At 40.0% G+C, this 21,224-nt stretch overlaps 3 protein-coding genes across 6 annotated transcripts in view; all 3 read right to left on the reverse strand.

Annotated features, from left to right (window-relative positions):
• The window catches only part of col12a1a (collagen, type XII, alpha 1a), a 53,571-nt gene extending 41,374 nt beyond the window's left edge, over positions 1–12,197 (reverse strand). For 2 of the 4 annotated variants that reach the window (XM_034118671.1, XM_034118806.1), the window contains exons 1-13: positions 12,068–12,197; positions 10,612–10,717; positions 7,003–7,119; positions 6,776–6,919; positions 6,237–6,290; positions 4,884–5,147; positions 4,616–4,780; positions 4,231–4,404; positions 3,818–4,108; positions 3,106–3,708; positions 2,424–2,702; positions 2,015–2,290; positions 1,641–1,913 (exon numbers count right to left, since the gene is read on the reverse strand). In XM_034118671.1, the coding sequence (XP_033974562.1) occupies positions 1,641–1,913; positions 2,015–2,290; positions 2,424–2,702; positions 3,106–3,708; positions 3,818–4,108; positions 4,231–4,404; positions 4,616–4,780; positions 4,884–5,147; positions 6,237–6,290; positions 6,776–6,919; positions 7,003–7,119; positions 10,612–10,681 (2,710 nt within the window). In that variant the 5' untranslated portion in view covers positions 10,682–10,717; positions 12,068–12,197. Of the gene's footprint in view, positions 1–1,640; positions 1,914–2,014; positions 2,291–2,423; positions 2,703–3,105; positions 3,709–3,817; positions 4,109–4,230; positions 4,405–4,615; positions 4,781–4,883; positions 5,148–6,236; positions 6,291–6,775; positions 6,920–7,002; positions 7,120–10,611; positions 10,718–12,067 lie in introns of those variants that run through there. The other 2 variants (XM_034118748.1, XM_034118889.1) reach the window with 2 other exon arrangements.
• Positions 12,198–13,014: 817 nt separating this feature from the next.
• LOC117477392 (cytochrome c oxidase subunit 7A2, mitochondrial) lies at positions 13,015–16,545 on the reverse strand. The gene is made up of 4 exons (XM_034124056.1): positions 16,460–16,545; positions 14,402–14,491; positions 13,508–13,592; positions 13,015–13,263 (listed from the first exon to the last, which is right to left on the reverse strand). Exons 1-4 carry the CDS (start codon positions 16,475–16,477, stop codon positions 13,208–13,210), a joined length of 249 nt encoding a protein of 82 aa, XP_033979947.1. The 5' UTR covers positions 16,478–16,545; the 3' UTR covers positions 13,015–13,207.
• A 235-nt stretch (positions 16,546–16,780) lies between these two features.
• On the reverse strand, positions 16,781–21,224 carry LOC117496486 (cell cycle control protein 50A-like). Its single transcript, XM_034148196.1, has 7 exons — positions 20,752–21,224; positions 19,953–20,072; positions 19,212–19,319; positions 19,036–19,123; positions 18,740–18,883; positions 18,234–18,443; positions 16,781–17,940 (listed from the first exon to the last, which is right to left on the reverse strand). The coding sequence occupies exons 1-7, from the start codon at positions 20,998–21,000 to the stop codon at positions 17,747–17,749; spliced, it is 1,113 nt and encodes a 370-aa protein (XP_034004087.1). The 5' UTR covers positions 21,001–21,224; the 3' UTR covers positions 16,781–17,746.

Below are 21,224 nucleotides of genomic sequence, written 5' to 3' on the forward strand. Positions count from 1 at the left end.
CATTCAAGCATTTGCTATGACACCTTCTCTTTCCTCCTTGTAAGTCATTTCAGGATGTTTAGTTCCTTCCTATTCAAAACTTCTGTATTGACCTCCATCCACTATAACCCACAAGGGAAGACTTTGTGCAAGCCACTCTCTTCCAGTTCTCGCCTACATGGACCTTACAGAAAGGGTCACTCAAGTGATTGGCACTCCAAACAATGAGATCAGTGTTGAGGTCTCCTGACGTCATGACAGCTTAATAGAGCTGGCTAAACAAAGTGCTTTGTCATGGAACCTTTTCCTGTGGGGGTGTATGGTTGATGACGGCACAGATTGGACATGTGGAAACTAAACTCTATGATCACGACCAAGCCTTTTGGTCAATGTGGGAACAGAGCAAAACACAGCAAAACCAAACAAAAATGTCAAGTTCTTGCCCTCATCGAAATGCACACAAACATTCATTTTATGCAGTTGTAAATTCATGGTTGAAAAACTTCTATGCACCAAAGTCCTCTTACTCAAGCCAGTGCACAGATTCATGTGGTTTGCAATAAATGTCCCTGTTAAGTAGGGAGACGCTGGCACTTAGGACCTCACTTATGCCAGGAGTATAAAGAGGCCACTCTTGCTGTTATGATAAATATAACAACTTTGATGTGTCTTTGGCCTTTAACTGCTTTAAAAGAGGTTGAGCTACACCAACATTTACATTTGATCCCAAAAAAAGTGATTTAGCATTGCTTCTTTCTGATCCCCATTCTAATACCATTCTAAACAGCATAGTGGGGTTAACTCCACTCTATAAATAAATACATGGCCATGTAAGCTCTTACTGGTTTAGCAGCCATTAGTGGAACTAACTGAAAACCAGCGATATTCTCCTCTTTGTGATACAGTACCTTGATTGTTGTTTTATCCCAAAGAGCCAAGCCCCCCCCCCTTTCTCTCAATAGAGATCCTTTTGACTTCCTTTCCTGTGACACTATCAACCATCTCCTTTCCCACTCTGTGTGAAATCAACAGATGACCTGCCCCCTGTTGAGTCTTCTACACTGCATATAAACATCTATAAAACGAAACAGATGCTCAGATACTTAAAAAAAAAGAAAAGAACGTAAAACGACTGATATTTATGATTAAATATTCCACATTTATCTTAAAAAACCATGTAAATCCAAACACACTAGGTCTCAGACAGGCTAGATGTAAGATGTAAGGGTATTACCCAGCAGGCATATGGCTGTCAAAGTCTGTTCCAAGCCATTGCATAAATTCTCTAGGTTTACAAGCACTCCCCACCCATTTCCAACTCACGGCGGGAAAGCAACCCTAACCTAAAGTCTATATGCCAAAAGAATTACATCAAGTGCCACATTCCTGTATTTTCCCCTGTAACCACGGCCCATATACCCAACCAACCTTGCAAAGTTAAAGCACAACTTCCTTAATTCTGATGTGCGAAATGATGTGAGAAATACCAGATGGTGGATACTTGAAGGGACTTGAAGGGTGACAACTGAACTAATTTTGAATAAAGCAGTACCTACTTCCTGAGCCCACAGCCACTTTACATTTCGGTCACACATTGGCTATAGTTACAGTTCTACCATGCTTCAAAAGTTTTACATTCAAATTGAGTAGCTCTCCCTTACCTTCTAAGGTTGTTCCTGTGCCAAGAAGAGGTTCACCCAAACCAGAAGAGTAGCGAGCGCTCACAAACAGCTCATATTCAGTGGCTGGTTGGAGGTTCTTCAGCAAAGCCTGGGTAGTATCTCCCTTGACAGATATCTCCTTCCTGTCACCGCCCTCGGCAGGTTTGAAGGCAATGCGGTACTGAACAACATTTCCTGGAGCAGCCTGCCATGCCAGTTTCATTGTGGATATGGTCTCGTTAAAGACACGCAGGTCCCGTGGAGAGCCACGGACTGAAAGCAAACAAAAATGTGTGAGACACTAATACATATCCCTTGTGCAAAAACCCAAGTTTCACATAGCTGTTTACGGATAAAAAAAAATCATGACTCACCTTCCTTGGTGGTTCCATCTACTTGCATCTCGTCGCCTACTCCTGATGAATACTCAGCAGACACAGACACACGATAGGTGGTAATGGGGAAAAGCTCTTCGAGAACTATGGTAGTCTCCGTTCCAATGGTTTGGGCCTCCAGTATTTCCCCAGTGCCACTCACAGGGACATATGTGAGGCGGTATCTGATAACGGGACCTGGAGCAGCTTGCCATGACACCCGAAAACTGTTGGTTGTCTCTTCTGTAACTTGAAGGTTCCGTACAGTCCCTTGCTCTGAAAAGCATAACATCATTCAGATTATAAATATTCTGTCTGCACATTTTCAGCGATATTAGTGCTGTTCCATTGTTGTCTGTCATTTCAACTATGACAACATTGGGTTAAGGTCCACGAAAACCGTTCTTACCTTCTAGAGTGGTCTCTTCACCAGTCAAAGGGAAACTGTCTCCTTTCTCATACTGAGAAAAGACGTTGACCTCGTAGGCAGTGAGGGGGAATAGGTGGGGCAGAACAGCTGTGGTGGTATCGCCAGGCACTGCCATGGAAATGTAGTCACCAGTCATGTCTTCAGCCTTGCGGAAACGTACCAGGTAGGACATAACAACGACGGAAGGAGCTACCCAGGTGGTACGGAAGCTCCTGGAGGTAATCTCTGAAAACGCCAAATCTCTGGGTGGATGCAAACCTGAAAGTAAAAGGTTAAGTGTTAAAGAAGTCTGTAATTAAAAGTGCATAGTCCTAAATCATGTAAACGTTTCAGAAACTTACTACCATGATCTAATTGCATAACAATATTTTAAATCTGTCAAATCTACTGGAAGCAATGCAAAGCAAAGCGTTGTAATCTTGTTCAGCACCTTTACTTAATTGGAATTGGCTTCTCTCCATTAAATCGACTCCTGGAGACCAGGCTGACTCACAATCAGATGTTACATTGTCTAATAAGGACATTATGGACCAATGTGAAGGTGCAACTATACATAGCAAATGGTAGTTATCCAAAACTGATGCCAAGAAATTATGGACATGGCATCCGGCACACTCATGGCCATAGTTATTGGGTTTCGGTATTCTATCCTCTTACTTACTTCTCTTTTTGATGTTAAGCAGCTCCTGTTCAATCCTTAGACAGATGGACTGAGTCAGCTCCTTGGAGATCCTCTGGAAGGCATCAAAGTCCTCCACCTCATAGACATGAGCGTCTGATGGTTGATTAGCAATGGCCTCCAACTCTGACCTCACGGCATCCTTCACACCAACGGCAAAGATCTCCACATCAGTATTCCTCAGGCCAGTGGCTGCATCCTTAAACGAGTCAGATGACTTTCCATCTGTGATCAGGACCATGACACGGGGGACATTCTCTCTTGCTCCACGGGCATTGATAAAGATCTTTTCCGAAACATATTTCATGGCTCTGCCAGTGTTGGTGGAGCCTCCACGGTAGGGGAAAGTGCGAACAGCTTTGACAACAGCATTTATGTCATGGTGGGTGTTGAGGGCAAACTCAGTGTGTGGATCACGACTGTACTGGACCAAGCTGATCTGGACCTTGTTGGGTCCAATGTCAAAGGAAGTGACCAGAACCTCCAAGAAAGCACGCACTTTGGCAAAATTTTGTAATCCAATACTGTAAGAGCCATCAACCAGTATGACCACATCAGCCTGTACATCCACTCCCAAAGAGCACTCTGCCAAAATATAAAAAACAATTGATTCATTAATTGTATGGCTTTTGCCATGAAACAAGGGAACTATTTAAGGAAAAGTAAAAATGGTGTACTCAGCCATTAATCTTACCTGTTGACACTTTGACAGGCTGGGTCTTTTCCATTGCCAGGATGGCTTCACTGGGAGACAGACCTTTGAGGGCAAACAGGCTGATCTCATACTCAGTCTCAGGGGAAAGGTCACGAACATTGATTGATGTCTGTGTGGGCCCAATGTAAAGCTCTTGGCGTTTCATTCCAGCTAGCATGGGGCTTAGGGTGAGCTTGTAGCCTGTGATTTCCCCCAGGGAGGCATCCCATGTCAGTCTCATTGACTTTGATGCAATTTCTGTCACCTGCAGGTTAGAGGCTGGCTCTACCACTGTGGAGAATGCAAGAAATGTATCAATATATGAGCGTTTCAAGATGTATTCAAAGAAACAGTGCTTCATTTGATTGCATGTCAAAACCAAATTCAACAACAACAAATGTGTTTTAACTTACTTTCTTCCCCGCTGACAAGAGCGCCAAGTTGCTCATCGACACCAGAGCACACCTCTGTGATAATCTTTTTCTGTACCTCTTGGATCATGTCAAAGTTGGCAACATTGTACACATGCTTGTTGTGAGGTGTGGAGCCAATTTCCTTTAGCTCATCCTCATCTGCTCCTTTGATACCTAAGGAGGAAAATGTGAACTACGTCAACAGATGTGGAATATGTTGATGCTTTTAGACTATTGAGTATGTTAGACAGATCAACAGTACTTGACTTTTACCAAGTCAAATATGCTTATGAACAATCAATGGAAAACCAAATGGTTTCCAAGAACAGGCAGACTTTTACATGGGAGAGCACTATTCAACAAAACACTGAATAACAAACCATACCTAGGACAAAGATTTCCACTCCAATGTTCCTAAGCCTTTTAGCATATTCCTCCACTGGGTCCTGGGATTTTCCATCAGTGATGATCATGGCTACCTTAGGAAAACCTTTCCTGGATCCAGCTGCCTCCGTAAAGATGTGTTGCAGAAGGTAATCTATGGCATCACCTTAAAATAGAAATGTACATACATTAAAGTTGGAAATAAAAGAAAAAACCTGTAAATGTATACCTCTACAATACTGTATCTCGTTCTGAAATGAACACCTTACCTGTCATAGTATTTCCGCCTTTGTATGGCAGGGAGTTGATAGCTTGGAGAAGATCTCCTCTTCTGTTGTAACGTGTGAGGGGGAACTCTGTTCGGGTGTCTGTACTGTACTGAACTACGGCAACCCGTGTCTTGTCAGTGCCAATGTCGAAGGCCCCTGCCATGGCACTGATGAAACTACGAATGTGCTTGAAGTTCTCTCTGCCCACACTCCATGAGCCATCCACCAGAAAAACCAAATCTGCCAATGCACTGACCGAACACTCTAAGGAAAGATTGGAGAAATAAAAGTCAGTCAAGAATAGGACAGTAAGAAAATAATGTAGAAGGTTTTTGTGAAGCCAGGCAGTTTTGATAGTGAGCTTTTTTTTATACCAATTTTACAATATTTTCACTGGCCTATTTCTATTCCGGTCTAAAACAAATCAAATCCTTGACAGGTAGTTGGACGGCTCAGAAATGTGCATTCTGACATCAAAGGAAATATTAGCCAGTGCCAAACAGTGGGCTGGTATAGTCATTCCGGCAGACTGAGGAAAAAAATCAGACTAAACATTTAACACAAGTTCCAACAGCATTATTCACTTTAATACTTTTAAATCCTAAAGGGCTTTCAATCCTAGATTAAATTCTCTGGAGCATTTAAGATGAATCTATTGATATAATTGGCAGGGCTCATGTAGATGGCCTTTAATCCTCATTTCCCCAAAGTCTCATTGACTCCAAATTATGTTCCTCACCACTCATGAGATTCCTTCTTACAAGGGCATACTTCTCCTTAAAAGTTTCCCTGACTCAATGTTGAAAATGATGTCACCAAATTAGGGTTTATTCAAAGTTTTTGAGTGCTTGTAAAATAATTTCTGAGAGCTTCACTATTGTAAGGATATAGGATGGGAAGTTGGCAAAGATCAACAGTTATGGGTGGAGAGTGAGCATGTCCTTTTGTAAATGTACACAGATAGATCTCACAATATGAGTAGAAAAGTTTGACAAGGGGACATCATAATTAGAACTGCCACATCTTTAAAACTTGCCTCTATGTGGCACAGTGAATACGTCATTGCTTGACAACCCCCTCCTGCTCCTCTCCACCCAATGACTCATAAGAGAACACATGTCTCCTAGCTTCAAGCCTTTCTTTCCCTTTTTCTTAATGTACAGACTGGTGTCAATTATAATAACCAGTATATGCCCTCCCAGTCCCTCTCTGCTTATCCAGTTATAACCCCTCCAGGGGGTGAAATGTACGCTTGACCAAATTATTCCATGGGAAATAAATATTTTGATGACAAAAAACTTGAAGGACAGACCCGGTTTAGATTTTGGTTGACATTACAGTAAACATACTCACTGATTGCATCTATCTGTGGCTTCCTGACTCGTCCACTGGTGTTACTGGACTGGACTGAAACACAGGAAACACTTGGTGAGTTAGCAACGCACATATGCCAGCCTCACTATGCGCTTTTTCACTGGCAATAGAGTCAACACATCATAAAATCTGGTCAAGAGGGTCAAACCCACATTTACACAAACGCATATCTTCATGCTGCATTAACTATAAACAGTGAGCAATTCAGAGATAGAAAGCAGATGTGATTTTTCCCTACTTTCCTTCATCTCATGCGGCTAGATGAAACTGCTACATGGAATCATTTATTGTGTAATTAAAGGTACATTTTTATTTCTATTGGTATGGTGAAGAAGGAGATGTTCTGTATGTTGAGACGTAGAAAATTATGTAGATGCTTAAAGTTGATTGTATGACTGTAACAATGCAGTCATGCTAGTGCTTGTGTCTTCTGTAAAAGTAATTTTACACTTGAAATGAAGTGAGTTGTGAATTTTCTCAACAATCTGAATGAACCCCCATTAAAAAAGATGACTTACTTGTAAGTTGTCCAAAGATGGGAATACTTTCCTCTGACCCATAATAGGAGTTTATGGACACCGTGTAGTCCAAGTCAGCTGTCAGGTCAGTGATTTTGGTCATTGTGGCATATGCATCAAACGTAAAGTCTCTGGATGGTTCATCTAGGAGAGGGAATTCAAAACCAAATCAAATGATGTTGGGCTCATATCAATAACCTACTCTAAGTGCTCACTCCCATACTGACCTGCATCAGATACAATTTGTAGCCGGAAGCCCTCTATTCTTGATGAGGGTCTTGTCCATGACATTTCCACTGAGTTCTCATTGAGAATTTTATATTTCAAGTTTGAGGGGGGTTCCACTGCAAAAAAGAGTTGAAACACAATTGGTAAATCACAACAAATATAAACATATGTATGAATTTAATATTTATGATCAAATTAATGATAGGCATTTTTATCAAGCATTCACATTGATCCCAACGACAAACACTTCATGACTGAAGTGGAATTGTTCGTTGTTGGGGACAGACACATGGCACTGATGTCCATTTGTAAGGATGACAAGTAAAGAACATGTGACAACATTGAAAAAAGTGTGAGAAGCCATTTTGGAGTAAAATGGCATTTGTTTGAGTTGCCCAACCACGATGGCCAGCAACTCAAGCACTGGCATACGCAACATGTGCACGACTCCACGCAAACTCTACCAAAGTGCAAACATTGAGTGAACCAAACAACACATGCTGAGTGCAGTCATAACAACGCATGCCCCGACCTTATACTAAACTCCTTATATGTATGAGTTGATCGCAGCATAACAAAAATACAACAGATACTGATTATACAATGGAATCAAGGTTGCCATATAGTTGTTGAAGTAACTCTTGACAAAGTTAAACACCATATGTTATATATACATTGTATATAAACATATTTCAAAGATGAAAAGGGCTTTGATTTGGTTAGAACTCTTTACACGATGAGTGGCACACATCCATTGCAAACCTTTTAAAAAGAATACACAATTCGTCGCCGGAGACCCTTGTGTACTTTTTCATTGGCAGAATAATGCATTCGTCAAGGGAGAATAAATTAATGTAGACAATCTTTAAACTGTTTAGATGTACTATAATAGAGAAAGTGTGTACATCAAAATAAATAAAGGAAAAACATATACAGTGTGACAAGGCCTCGCGTCTTTACATCGAGCTGACTTGAACACAGCGTCATGCATCATGTACATGAGAAAGTTGTTTGGTTTAACAACTTTAATTGACTGGACTTAGTTTCCATGTACAATTGGGACCACACAGACAGAGATGACAAACATATTTTTAAATGATATTCCTTTTTTACAGCCTTTAGGTTGGTACGAAATCGAGGGAAAGGGCTAATGTTAGTTAGCTAATGTTAGTTGGCAAATGTTATCGAAATGTTGCTAACATTTAGCATGTGTTATTTACATGCATAAAAGTTACATTTGTTTCCCATTTTATTAACCAAGTTATCCATTGCCACTTAAAAAGGGTCATAAGGTTAGTTTTAAACTACCTCTGGCTTAATTTATTTGTTAATTAAATAGTTAGCTAAGTTCATGCTTCATGCTACTCGCCTCGAAAAGTGATGTAATTAGAAACAGTAGCAAATAAGTGTTCAATAAAAAAAATTAATAGTGTAAGACTAAACAAATTATTTTGTGATACATTCAATATTTTCTTGAGGTTAGCATGATGAAATTTGAACTGACTTGTAGTGCCAGGCCGAGCCTTAATTTACCCATAGTGGTAACATACCATGATGGGGCTGATCTTAGGTAAGTGAGCATGCATGGGACTGTAGGGTGGGTTCATGCTAGCTGTAAAGTAGAATAAGAATGCCATGGGAGGCAAGAATATCATTGTAAAATACATTTTGAGGAGGAAGCCATAGCTTGGGACACACTGAATGCACAGGCAGATGACAAACAGGAGCCCACCAGATAATTTAAAAACTGCGATTTGAGGATCACCAACCTGACTTATCAACTCAAGGAGCCCCGATGGGCCGCGTTCCACCTGATTTCTCCGTGAGTACGCATCTCCAACACGAAATGGTATGGGGTACGGAAGTGTATGTGGGTGTGGGTGTAGGAGTGGAGGTGGGTAGCAATTGCCAATCAATTACGGATTAAAACATGTTAATGAAATTGTTCTAGGCGAGGGTTGACTTCCATGTCAACCTGGCTCTCCTACATTTGTTTGTTTCAGGCAATTTCAATTTGTTACAATGTCTCCGACCATGTCCTCCTGCTTATAAAATATACTGAGGAACAAAGGTGGTTTTGTCAAACTTGGTTGCTCTTGTTATATGGATGTCAGTCCCATCAGTTCCTAATAAAAGACACCTCAGGCTCCCAGGGGCCAGAGTCTGGCTACTGTTCCATTAGTAACCTCAGTCTCCAGCCAGACAACCATCCTGGCCTGAGCTGCTGCCAGGAGGAGAGACCAAAAAGAGGAGGAAAGTACACCGACTCTCCCAAAGAGGCAGGACAGATGCCAAAGTAATTCCACAACATGTGCTGACATTAAACATTGCTGCATATTAACTTTCCATATGTATTGCAACTCAGCGTTTTTGCAAATGCCCGCAAAAGAGCCCTAGAAAGGCTCTTTGTCTTTGCGCTGTCTGAGGATTAATTTGCTATTCTCGTATTTCATCTTTCCATTCGGTTGGTGGAGATATGTGAGAGGAGACGTTAGACTCCTCTCACGCTGCCAGAGAGCTTTCAGAAGGAAAATAATCTGAGGGTTTCCATACCATATTTCCATATTTGCCATTATACTGGATTGAAATGTTTGCATATGAAATTACTTTGAGTCATTTTCTGTCAAAATTCCTGACAGATTGTTAACAGTCTATGACATGTTGGCCCTTGTGATATGTACAGTAAAGTGCATTTAATAGGTGCTAAAACAATAGTAATATGAGCACAAAATCCAACAGGGATAGTCACAAGATTATACATACAGTTTTGAACCCTTTGGATATAACCATTTATTAGACTTTCTACCAAACTTAATTGCCTAACATAGCACTACTTTTACGCTTTTTGCTGTTTTTTATGTATTTTAAATTATTGCACTCTGTTTCCGCTATAGTACAACTATGATGTTGCTTAAGTAATTTAATACGTTAAAGCACTGTATTTACTTGCTGCCACAGGACGAGATTTACAACATCCTACTACAACCTCAGCATAAATATATGATGAAGTATTTAAATGCCTAATTAACAAGAACTTGGCAATGTTCCAAATTTTGCTTTGGAGAAAGTGCACACGCTTGCTGTCATTAAATTGAAACGACAGCAGCTTTCCTAAGACATTTATGGGTAAACACTTTTATTCTACTCTGTGCCCTGCTGTTAAATGCATTTAATAAGAAATTGGAAATGAAATAAACTTGCAAGTGTGGTGTTTTTTTATATTTACATTTGTGAACATGGCTCCAGAATTATTGATTTAATCCAAAAGAACAAAACCATACAAGTAAATGAGATCTGGATTTGGATTTGACATTAAAGCCTGTCCACACAGATAAATCGGACAAAGTACGCTGCAAATGAGGGATAAAAGCATTACAAATTAAGTCAGTAGTCCAAAATGCACATAGTCATATAACATACACATGAACCAAGAATAACTTTATTTAGTTTATCAATACAAAGAGTTCAGTGTCAATGAGATGACTCTTTAAAGTGACTAATCCCTGTAACATAGAGAACCATTGGAGGTGTACAGGAGAAAGAAGAGAAGGAAGAGATAAAGAGACAGAGTGTATGTGAGTGCCGTGAGGCCAAGTGCTTTCTTTTACCTTGGGCATCTATGGTGGAGAGCAGGGCTGCAAAGAATGCAGCCGCGGCCAGTGACAGCCCTATTTTCATGTTTGGTCCTGAACGGTCAGCAGAGCATCAATCAGTCTGATGATAAAGAGAAAATATGTTTTTAGGATGCAGGTTTATTACAAGCTCACTGTCAGTGTGGGCATAGGCAGCAACACATGCAGGTGATACATTATGACTAATATACCGCTGTATTGAGATTTAACATGAGCTGAAGAACACCCAGTTTGCGCTTCATTAAAAGTACATAGTGCATTTAAAATAATATTTTTCTGGAATAAATAATCATAGCTCCTATTATTCAATCATTACTCTCCTTAATGACAGACTGCAAGATCCATCTAGACTTTGTTACACAACAACTGCCACACCTGACTGCTTAGTTGATTCCCACACCCTGAGGTGTGTACTTATTGTAGGTATTTGGTAATGAGGGATTTAGAAAAACTGTTTTACACATGTTCATCCGTCTGATTTTCTTAAGTATAATCTGGGACTCTTTTGCCTTCTAGCTCTCCTGATTGTTTTAGTGGGTCGCTATGTAGCTCACACATAGTATAGTCTTTCCTTTGGTTCTACCTCACTTTACAGGGATGATGTCTGGTTGAAACTCTTCATATAATTCATGCAACTTAATGATATTTTATATGTGTCTAAATGTGTAAAATATTGCAGTGCATTTTGATTGAAAGTCATTTTGAACAAAATAAGTTTTATATACATTTCAAAAATCCAACCTTAATCCTCTCCTTCAATTACACTAGATCTATTTCTTTATGGTTAAATCCAGTTACAGAAATCAATAATGCTTTACACAGACTCAGCTAAGAGCATTTAAATACAATACCGAAATGAATACAACGTATGCAATGGGGTTACTCTTTTTACTTCAATAAAAATAAGCCACAAAAATAAACCACATCCACACAGTATCCCTTTTTTGCTGAAAGTGTCTTTAAATGTATCCTACCACAGGCTGTGCGCACCGCCTGGTGCACGAGCAGGAATACTGCAGCCAAAGGGACCAACATTACTCTGTTGGCCCCTCGCACACAATTGGGGTTTAATCTAATTTAAACTGCAAATAAAGCCAAAAAGCTTGCCTATTAATGCATTATCACAAAACAAATGTGCCTAGACATTACATAGACTTTGCTTGTCTTTGACTGTTGAAGTTGCAATTGCATTCAGCTCAGTTCAATAACGTGATTAAAAAGATCTTCGAAAGTAATTTATCTTAAAAAAACGACGTTAAGTTAGATTGAGCACAGTGATTAAGTTGGTGTGAAATGCATCCTCCCACAGTAAAAAAAACTGCGACAAAAATCAACATATTCTGTCAAATGTATTGAAACATAAAGTAGTGATTTGTATTGTTAAAGCTCCGATAATACACTTTTGAAAATAAATAAAAGTAAGTCAACTTACCAATTCAAACCCCCCAAAAAATGGACAGAGCAAATGTGAGAGCAGCCTGCTTGAAGCCTCCCCCTCTGGAAAGTAAAGTAAGAATTTCAGGAGCTGCGGCTGGACCCCTCTCCTCTCTCTGGCTACTGGAGGCTCCAACAGCAGATGTCCAAGAAGGAAAACCCTTTCAAAGTGGGAAGAATCTTTCCACCATCGGCTACTTAATATGGGGGGCAGTTCCAACTCTCAGTTTACCATCATATGGGTGTCTTACGAAACTCTGCCCGTCAGTTGATGCATGTCCCCCGCAGAGACCGATCCAATGTTTGGAAATGACATTTTTTCCTGCATTCTTTTGGTCTGTTGATTTAATGAGTTTCCAATTCCAATGTGAATTTCACAGCAGGGCAACATTTGGCCAGACGGCACTAAGAGGAAGAGAAGTGTTTTATATGCGCAACAGGCAACCTTATCCAATTTATTTACTCAGATGTGGACTGAAATGAAAGCTTTAGGTTTTAAGAAACCTCTTGGCTATTCGTGTCATATGTGGATTTTCTCACAATGCGTTCAAGATGCTTGAATACACCACAATACATTTAATAAGGTTAGCCCATATATTCCATAAGTTTATAAATAATGTGGGAACCAAAGGAACATTAATTTTGCTGGAGAAATCGAAGTATTTCAGAAACAGCTGAAAGTAATTGCCACCGTGAGCCTTCTGACTGGTTTGTATTGCCCTCTAGTGCTCAAATCAGAGACCTGCAGTAGATACATTTTTTTGGATATGTAGGAAATCCAATCTAGTCTTCATAAATATACACAGGTTACTAACGGACAACAATATCCTACTTTAAATCTGTTGGTGAAGAATACATATCTATTTTCTAATGCATTAGACTCAATGGAAGCGTGTTGCAAAGTTTACATCTACAGCAGGGATCCATTTTTTAAAAGTGACACAATTTCACAAGATATATATTTTTATTATTATCAACAGCTCATGATTTGTACAGTCAATACATACATCAAACATGACACATATTGATAGTATTGATAGAACAAATAATGTCCAAGAATACAAATCTGAGCAGCACAGACTTGATGAGTGAGCAGCGAGTGCATGATTGTTCCGTCAGATAGTCCGATCCTGTTTCACTATGCCTTCTTGGGCATCGCAGCAGTAAACAGCTCGTACACCACATATCCACTCCCTGTGGAGAGAGCAGACACGTATTACAGATGTGCCGGAGATACAGTACAACACAAGCATTTATCTTGACTTCAAACAACCCTTCATGAGGCATCGTGCAATTATAGTTATTTGACTTTCCAAGTCAGTTTCAGTAATAACATTGGGGTCAGGCCACTGGCATGAGATGTTTCCCTTGAATAAAGACAGACTGAGACATGCAGAGTGAGCCTGACTCATCAAATCTCAGACAAATGCTGACTTACCAAATACAGTGAGAGCCATTGTGAATCTGTAGATGAGAGCGTCCTTCACCCCGCCCTTCAGATGGATAGGTAAACCGTTGTCCTCCTGCATAGAAAGTCAAGGCGTACAGTTATTTCAGAAGAGACATGTCAACTTCAAGGGTATGTTGAGGACTTTGTTGATCTTTCTATGGTATTCAAATTGTTGTAGGGCTCATCTCTGGTTAACCATAGCAATTAAGTGGTGACGTACAGTAAACTGTGCAATGAAGCAGTGCTTGCTCTAGGATTTAGAAGCAAGGATAGGCCATTTGTCAACTACGGCCACTGTAATTCCTAGCGCTATGCATGGATCAGCAAAAGCCTGCCACATTGGAACGTTGGTTTTGCAATGGCTTTTTAATTAGCGGCTCGCAAGCATAATTAGTATAACTCCAGCCTCAGCTACAGGCGAAGGTCATCCAAACACTGCAGTGTGGAAACCCTCTTATCTGTCAGGCTACAAACAGGATAACATTTGATTCTGTCTCCAGAACCTGGGAATAAAATAGAAACTTTAACATTATCATTATAAAAACAAAGAACATATAATTACCTTCAAAGTATGACAAAAGGTGCCTAAATTAAGATTTCATTTCACAGTTATAAAGAATGTTTCATACCAACAATGCTTCACTAGACATCAGACATTGACTTTTTTGTTAAGTGAGAACATACATTTCACTTCACATTTATGATATTACCTTTGCTCAGATGTATCATTAAAAGTGTCAGAAAGAAAACTCTTAGTAAGACTAGACTACTCCTGTGGTTTACAGGAGTCAGACAGCATCTGAAACACTGTTACAAAGCTCAAATGGGAAATTAATGTGATTATAATGTTTAGGAATGTCATATAGTTTTCAAAAACATTACCTGAAACAGTTTTTGTTTTTCCTTCACACCGTTATCAGCCTGTCTGCGGGCACTGCTTGTGATGGTCCGCCTGGAGAGCAGCCGAAGTCCCTGTTGGGGAAATCTCTCAACTGAGTATTTTTCAAGTTTAAAGGTCCCATGACATGCTTTTCGGGTTATTACCCGTCCCCTTGTGTGTTATGTAGCTTTTTCTGCATGTAAACGGTCTGCAAAGTCACAAACCCTCAAAGTACACCCTGTAGCGAGTAAAACTCTAACACAGAAAATACCTGTCTATGCTGCCCCAGAACGCCTCGTTGGAGATTTTTCTTTTTCCATTTTTTTCTTCAGTGACGTGACCATACCCAAATGGACCAATTGGTCCAAATGGACCAATCCGTGGAGCTCCTCACACACCAGGATCCCTTGGCGTTACTATCAAACGCAGTGGGGGGACCTTTAGCGTCGAGCATAGAGCTCCCTGAACGTTGGTAATAGACGAGTTGGGATTGCGGAGAAACACTCACTCAGCCTTGTCTTTTCTCAGCCGCGCTACTCTGCGGAGTCTCGTCGGCACATACACTGACTCAGCCTTATCTTTTCTCAGGCCGTAGTGTTTGGCGAACTGTGTGGCGAACAGCCAGGCTGTGAGTTTATGTGTGTGCTCAGGCTGAGTTTTGCGGTGTCTTGCTGTCTCGCAGACCCCACGCAGCAACCAGGAAATGACACCAGTAATCCAGCTCACACTCGAGCCTCAAAGGGCGGAGCAGCGAGCCCCGCAACGTCCCGCCAACACGGCACCCAGACCCCATGCAGCATTCTCATGTTTGTCATTACTGGTGTCATTTTCTGGTTGCTAACAAACGCCATTGTAACACATAATCACTGATGTTCCGCTGTAACGGTGGTGGACTCATCAGAACAGAGTGGGCGAGCTGACCAATCAGAGCACAGTGGGCTCATAGGGAGGGGGGGCAGGAGCTCCAACAAGCCGTTTAGGACAGAGTATAGAATACACATACTATACAGAGATGCTGTATGAGAAACCAATGTGATTTTGGAACATTGAACAATGTAAATCTATTCTAGTAGACCTCAACAATGGAATTATGATCAGTAGAAATGGCCATGTCATGGGACCTTTAAACAATTATAATCTAATCATGACTAACAGTATATGATGACACAAAAAGCAAATTGTGCTCAAAATAGTTCCCTTTTTAAATGGTCTCAACGGTGACATCTTATGGCCGACTCTCTGCATTGCACTTGTATGAAGGGTTACATACAAGACTGAGTCAAATCAGAGGTCACTGCTGCCACTGTTGATCATATAGCTCAAAATGGTGGTGCTACATACAGTCAAAGATTATAGGTACACAATATCATGATTAATGGTTTGGCAATATGTTTAAAGTATCCTTTTACGGGAATGCACGTGGATGGATTAATGGTACACATTATAAAAAAGCGGGTGTTAAACAGCCCTACCTAAATGTAATCATGACTTACCTGAAACTTTACCTCGATTTTTCTTTAAAACTCTGTCTGTCACACCACCACACTGTATACAGTAAACGTTATACATTATGGAGGGATTGCAAGTTTCACATGATGTGGCAGGTTGACAAGCACGTCCCTGATTCATGTTTATAGTGGGTACGTTTTTGTTGAGTTGAAGCGAAGCAATCGATACAGCTATAGGTCGGTATTCGCATCGTGTGTAACATCACTAACCTGACTTTATTGTATTCCTGTTGCCTAAGCTGCTAGGTAGCAGGTGTCCTGACAAAAGGGAAAATATCAAACCATTTTGCATTTGCTCTATGACATATGACAATAATATTATATGTAACATCGTTTTTTACTTAAATATCTCGAGGGTTTAATGACGTTAAACTCTCAGCTGCTAGCGGGGCTACTTAGCAAAGTTTGAAAGTTAAACTAGCTCAGGACCGTTACTCGTCAATAAGAATTTACCTAGCTAAAGTTACGTATTCATTATACATGGTAAAAACAAAATTAATAACAGAACAGCAACTTGATAAGGTTAATAAAAAAGTTGAAACGTTGTCTTACCAATAGTTGTCTGAACATTTTGGAAAACTTCTGTTATCGTAAACTAAGGTAAAGGCACTTACAGTAGGCACAGCACAAGGACGCACACTGACTGACAGTCTTCCCACAATCCATTGTTACTTCCGGTCTTGTGACACTGTTACAATTAGTGGGTCAAGTGTTTTATTTAGTTATTATATAATAATACGACTTATAATTATATAATGTATTACAATAAATAAAAAAGGACAAATACACCCTCAGAAAAGTAGTGGTAGTGATATGATTAAGTTATGGCTGTGATAGTGATATGCAAATAAAGAAAATCACAATTTACACAAAAACATTCACCAAGTTGTTTAATTGGACCCTAAAAACCTTGTATAAAACCCATAAATTTCAAATCTAAAGAATTTACTCAATTAACTTAAATCCAGAATGACATTTTGTAACAGAAAATAACAAACAAGTTGGTGACTTACAAATGTGACACTTTTAAAGTGCATATCATTTGGTCAACATTACAGAACGCAAGATAATCCAGCACTCAGGCCCAACTGTCAAAATGAAATAGTTGTTGTGCTCTCATCAGCCTGCGACGCTACCCAGAGAATTAGAATAATGAATACTGGATATAATAGTATACGATTATAATTCCACTTTTCCTTATTAATAAGCATCAGATTGTAATTTGAAAAATATGCCTTGTGAGTGGCTGAGTTTCAGTTACAGTGGAGGTAAATAATCACACTTTTGGTACTACGTAAGTATACTATGACTCGGCAAGCATAATATACTTCAAGTTAAATATCAGTGCTGCTATCGATTATTAACGGCACACGAGCAATGACTTTCCCCATTCTATGTTCAAGGTAATCTCAAAATCTGTAATGTATAATGGTACATTCATCAGCAGGACATACTACTACAGTACATAATATAGACAAAAACTTGCATTAAAAATACACACATCCTTCAGTAATTAAGCCATTCACAAAGCACTGCTAAAATAAAACAGACACTTTGATAATGTATAGATAAATAGAAGACAGGAAATGACATTCTCTGCAGCTGACATAAAGCTATATGCACACAGACACAGACTGTAGCATCTTTGATTTGCCTTAGTTGCCCAACACAAAAACACAGCTTTTGATGAGACACTAAAGACAATGCTGTCTTTACACAAACACACAACAAATGACTGAGACCAGTGTATTCACGCTAAAGTCAACAAGCAGTCCAGAACGGACCCTTTGGGTTCCCCTCATGCATGCATAGACGGGAAGAACGTGATAAAAGAGCAGTTTAGTTTGGAATATCTGCACTGTTGTTGCGGTTGTCATATTTATGGTGGATGATGAGCAGAACGACACCCAGGAAGAAGCAGATGGAGCCCACAGTGATGTAGGCAATGCCAAGGAAGGGGTTCTTCCCTCCCATCCAGGAGATGGTGCTCAGGATCATCCGCTTGCGACCATCAAAGCTGAGCACGGGGTAATCTGATGGTCACTTGGTTAAAAGAAAACATGCTGGAGATTCTGGATGCAAATTAATTTTTTTAACAGAGCTAACACAGCATGATTAACTAAGACAACATTTTGTAAAAAAACGTATATAATAGTATCACCATATCAATTTAAGCATATGATTTTAAATAATCTGAAATGTTGTTTTTATTAATAATTTTACCCGTGAAGTTTAACAAAAGGAAAGAAAAAGCATGCTAGTCAACCCTAGAGACTAGGGCTAGCTCTAATGTTGATGTGCAGTACAGTAATAATTCAAAGGATACTGTAAGTGACGTTCAAGAAGTATTTGCCACTGGGTAGAGTGGGGGTCGTGCTCGGCTTCTTCTGGATGATGCGATAGAGCTTGCGAAAGGTGGGCAGTGCCGCTGTACGCATCCACACGATGAAGTCCTCGTTAATGAAGCCGTTGTTCTCAGGATCTTCGGGGTCCAACTCGAACACTGGCTTCCTCCAGTTCACCGGCTTAGATGTGCCTGAGAAACAACAAGACAAAACAAAGGTGGTCAATGCACCTTAAGTGATTATGAGTGTGAAGAAATTATTGGCGCCAAGAACTGCAAACACAAGGACCAGTTTATGTCCTTGGCAGGGTCAAACTCTGAAGAAGTAAATTCTGGTTCTAAGACACAGCTCTGGTTGAAGTCCAAGCACAAGGAAGGGGCATGCCTTATCATACACTAAAATGATCAGAACATAATCTTAATGGGCCCTATGAATAATTCCCTATCAATGAGCCTAGAAGGTCATGTGCACTGTTTGCTGAAATCACCTTGAAAAGCTACAGTTAGGTTGTTGTTTCCACCAGGGTTCCTGAATTTCACATGTTTGTCCGTCCACCACGCAATTCCCTTCTTGACCAGAGGAATTTCATTAAAGGTGCCGTTGGAGTCGATGTGATACAGCTGCAGAGTGTCTGAAACAAACAAACATTACATCAATATTGTTCTATAATTAAGTGCTGAAGAGATAAACGTATGCAACTGATTTGTCATGTACTAAGCTTTTAGAAGAAGTTTAGACTTTAGTTACACACATGAGTAGCAATAATCCTGTGAAGGTACTTACCATTGAAAAGGCTGTTAGCTATGGCCCCACATGGAGCAATGGGCGATCCCTCACCTTTACGGTAAGGTTCACATTCCTTGCTGGGGCTCTGTAAAAAGAAAAATGGTTACTGATGCAAAAGGCATTTATTTTAATTTTGGCATGTTAAAATGTTTCAACATTTACAAAGATTATACCGTTAAAGCAGACCGGTCACCATTCAGCTGGCTGTCATCTCGGGACTTAACATAACGTCGGTGGTTCTGATAAAAGTTGGATAAGCCGTAGTACATGAAGACATTGCTCTGCAGGAGAGGAGAGATTGTGTTATAGACATTTAGAGTGCATCAGTTAAGGCCTGTAGACGGTACCTTAGTCAGGTTGCACTAAAGTGCTTTTATGGATCTTTAGCTCTATCTCTACAGATCCATTCACCACACACAGAACTTAATTTGTTAAACAATTGTTAACGAAAGATTCATGTGTAACAAACATAGGTTGTGTTCTCAGATAACAGATGTAATGTTTTCCTCAGTTTGATTTTAGTTTCACCCAAAAACAATAACTTTAATTTAAATAAACCTTAACAACAAATTTAAATATAAAGGAAGCTGTTAAGATCACAGGCACACAAATAAACCTAAAGAAACACTTGAAATAAAATTGGATGAAACTGGTGAGAGCTTTTATAAAAAAATCAATAGAAGCCTACTGGAAGTTACAGGACTGTATATTTTCAGACTACAATAATCAATGATAATAAAAGCTCCAAACAATCCTTGAGCCTGTCTTTCTTTGGACCTAAAATAGATCTTAATGGAGTTTTAATGTCATGAGTGCAGGTTCTCTCTTCTACAGCACTTCAAGCAACACTATCAGTTGTGAAGCTGAAGTCATATATTATTCATTAGGGCCGCATACTGCAGGATGGTGCTCACCTCAAATGGCTGCTCCAATGTGAACGGCACGGTGCAGACGCACTGTGCTGTGCTGTTCCAGCTGAAGTTCTTAGCACAGTTGTAGCATGGATTGTCAATGTTTGCACCAGTGTAGTCAATCTGAAAAGGAGGAGCAGATAAGTTAATAAAGCAGGTTTGAATATAATAAGTTTACCTAGAAACTAGATAAGCATAGGACCCTATCCATTATGCTTAGTAAAGAGTTGATTCAGTACAAGTAGATAAACTCATTTGAATACAAATGCCTTGAATTAACTTCCATATTATACAAAGGACAGCTTACAGGTCATTTTGGTTGGCTTCAAAATGTTGCGTTATACTTAAGTTTCTAACATTTTGATATAAATATGCTGACAAAATATTACTTATTATCATAATGCAAAACCACTCAGCAGAAGCACTTAAGAGCAGCCTGAGAATAACAATAATGTTCACATTACAAATGTTTTAAACAGTTTTCTGAAATATTACCTCCTTCCATTACAGTGTCTGTGTATTACACTGAAATCGTTTTAGCTAACTAGCAACAAAGTGTATAATACGCTAATGACAAAGGCTCAGTGTTCAGACATGGTAATTTAAAGGTGTCGTTTGTTATTTGTGTTCCTCTTCGTCGTTATACAACAGGTAAATAGGTTTAGCACTATATTTATCATATGGCCTGTTGTCGCCTCTTTTAGGGAATAGTGGGCTGGTTAAAATGGACTGTATAGAAAAACCTAGACGAACCTGGTCAGCGGTGGCTATAAAGTTAGCTGACAGGCAGACATGACCCTACCTCGAACTCTTTGATGTTGTTGGAAGTGACATACAGGCCGATGCCAATGGGGATGAAGATGAGTCCGATAACGAAGAAAGCGGGCAGCACGGTGCCAGCTGTCAGGATGGGCTGCCAGGCGGGTAGTCTCTGCTGTTTGAACGCTGTGTTGTCCGGCTTTTTACTTTTCACAACCCCTGCCCCTGCGTGATTCGCAGCACCGGGGTGGTTAGCGTCCTCTTCCTTAGCGTTGTAGCTTGACGCCATCATGGCTGCAATCCGCTTCGAGCTAAATACTCTACTGTAGTTGAGAGCCGGCAGCTCCTTATTAATCCCACACGGTGAAAACTACACAACACGCTAAGGCAAAGGGTAAAACTGTCTAAGGAGAGAAATGTACCCTCTATCTATTCCAAATGTCTACTCATTGTAGTGTTGATTTTTCTGTCTTGTTAATCTCACCTAAGAGGAAGAAGCCGGAAGTTTCCGAGCCA

The sequence above is a fragment of the Trematomus bernacchii genome, unplaced genomic scaffold, assembly GCF_902827165.1.
Source record: "Trematomus bernacchii unplaced genomic scaffold, fTreBer1.1, whole genome shotgun sequence".
Lineage (NCBI taxonomy): Eukaryota > Metazoa > Chordata > Actinopteri > Perciformes > Nototheniidae > Trematomus > Trematomus bernacchii.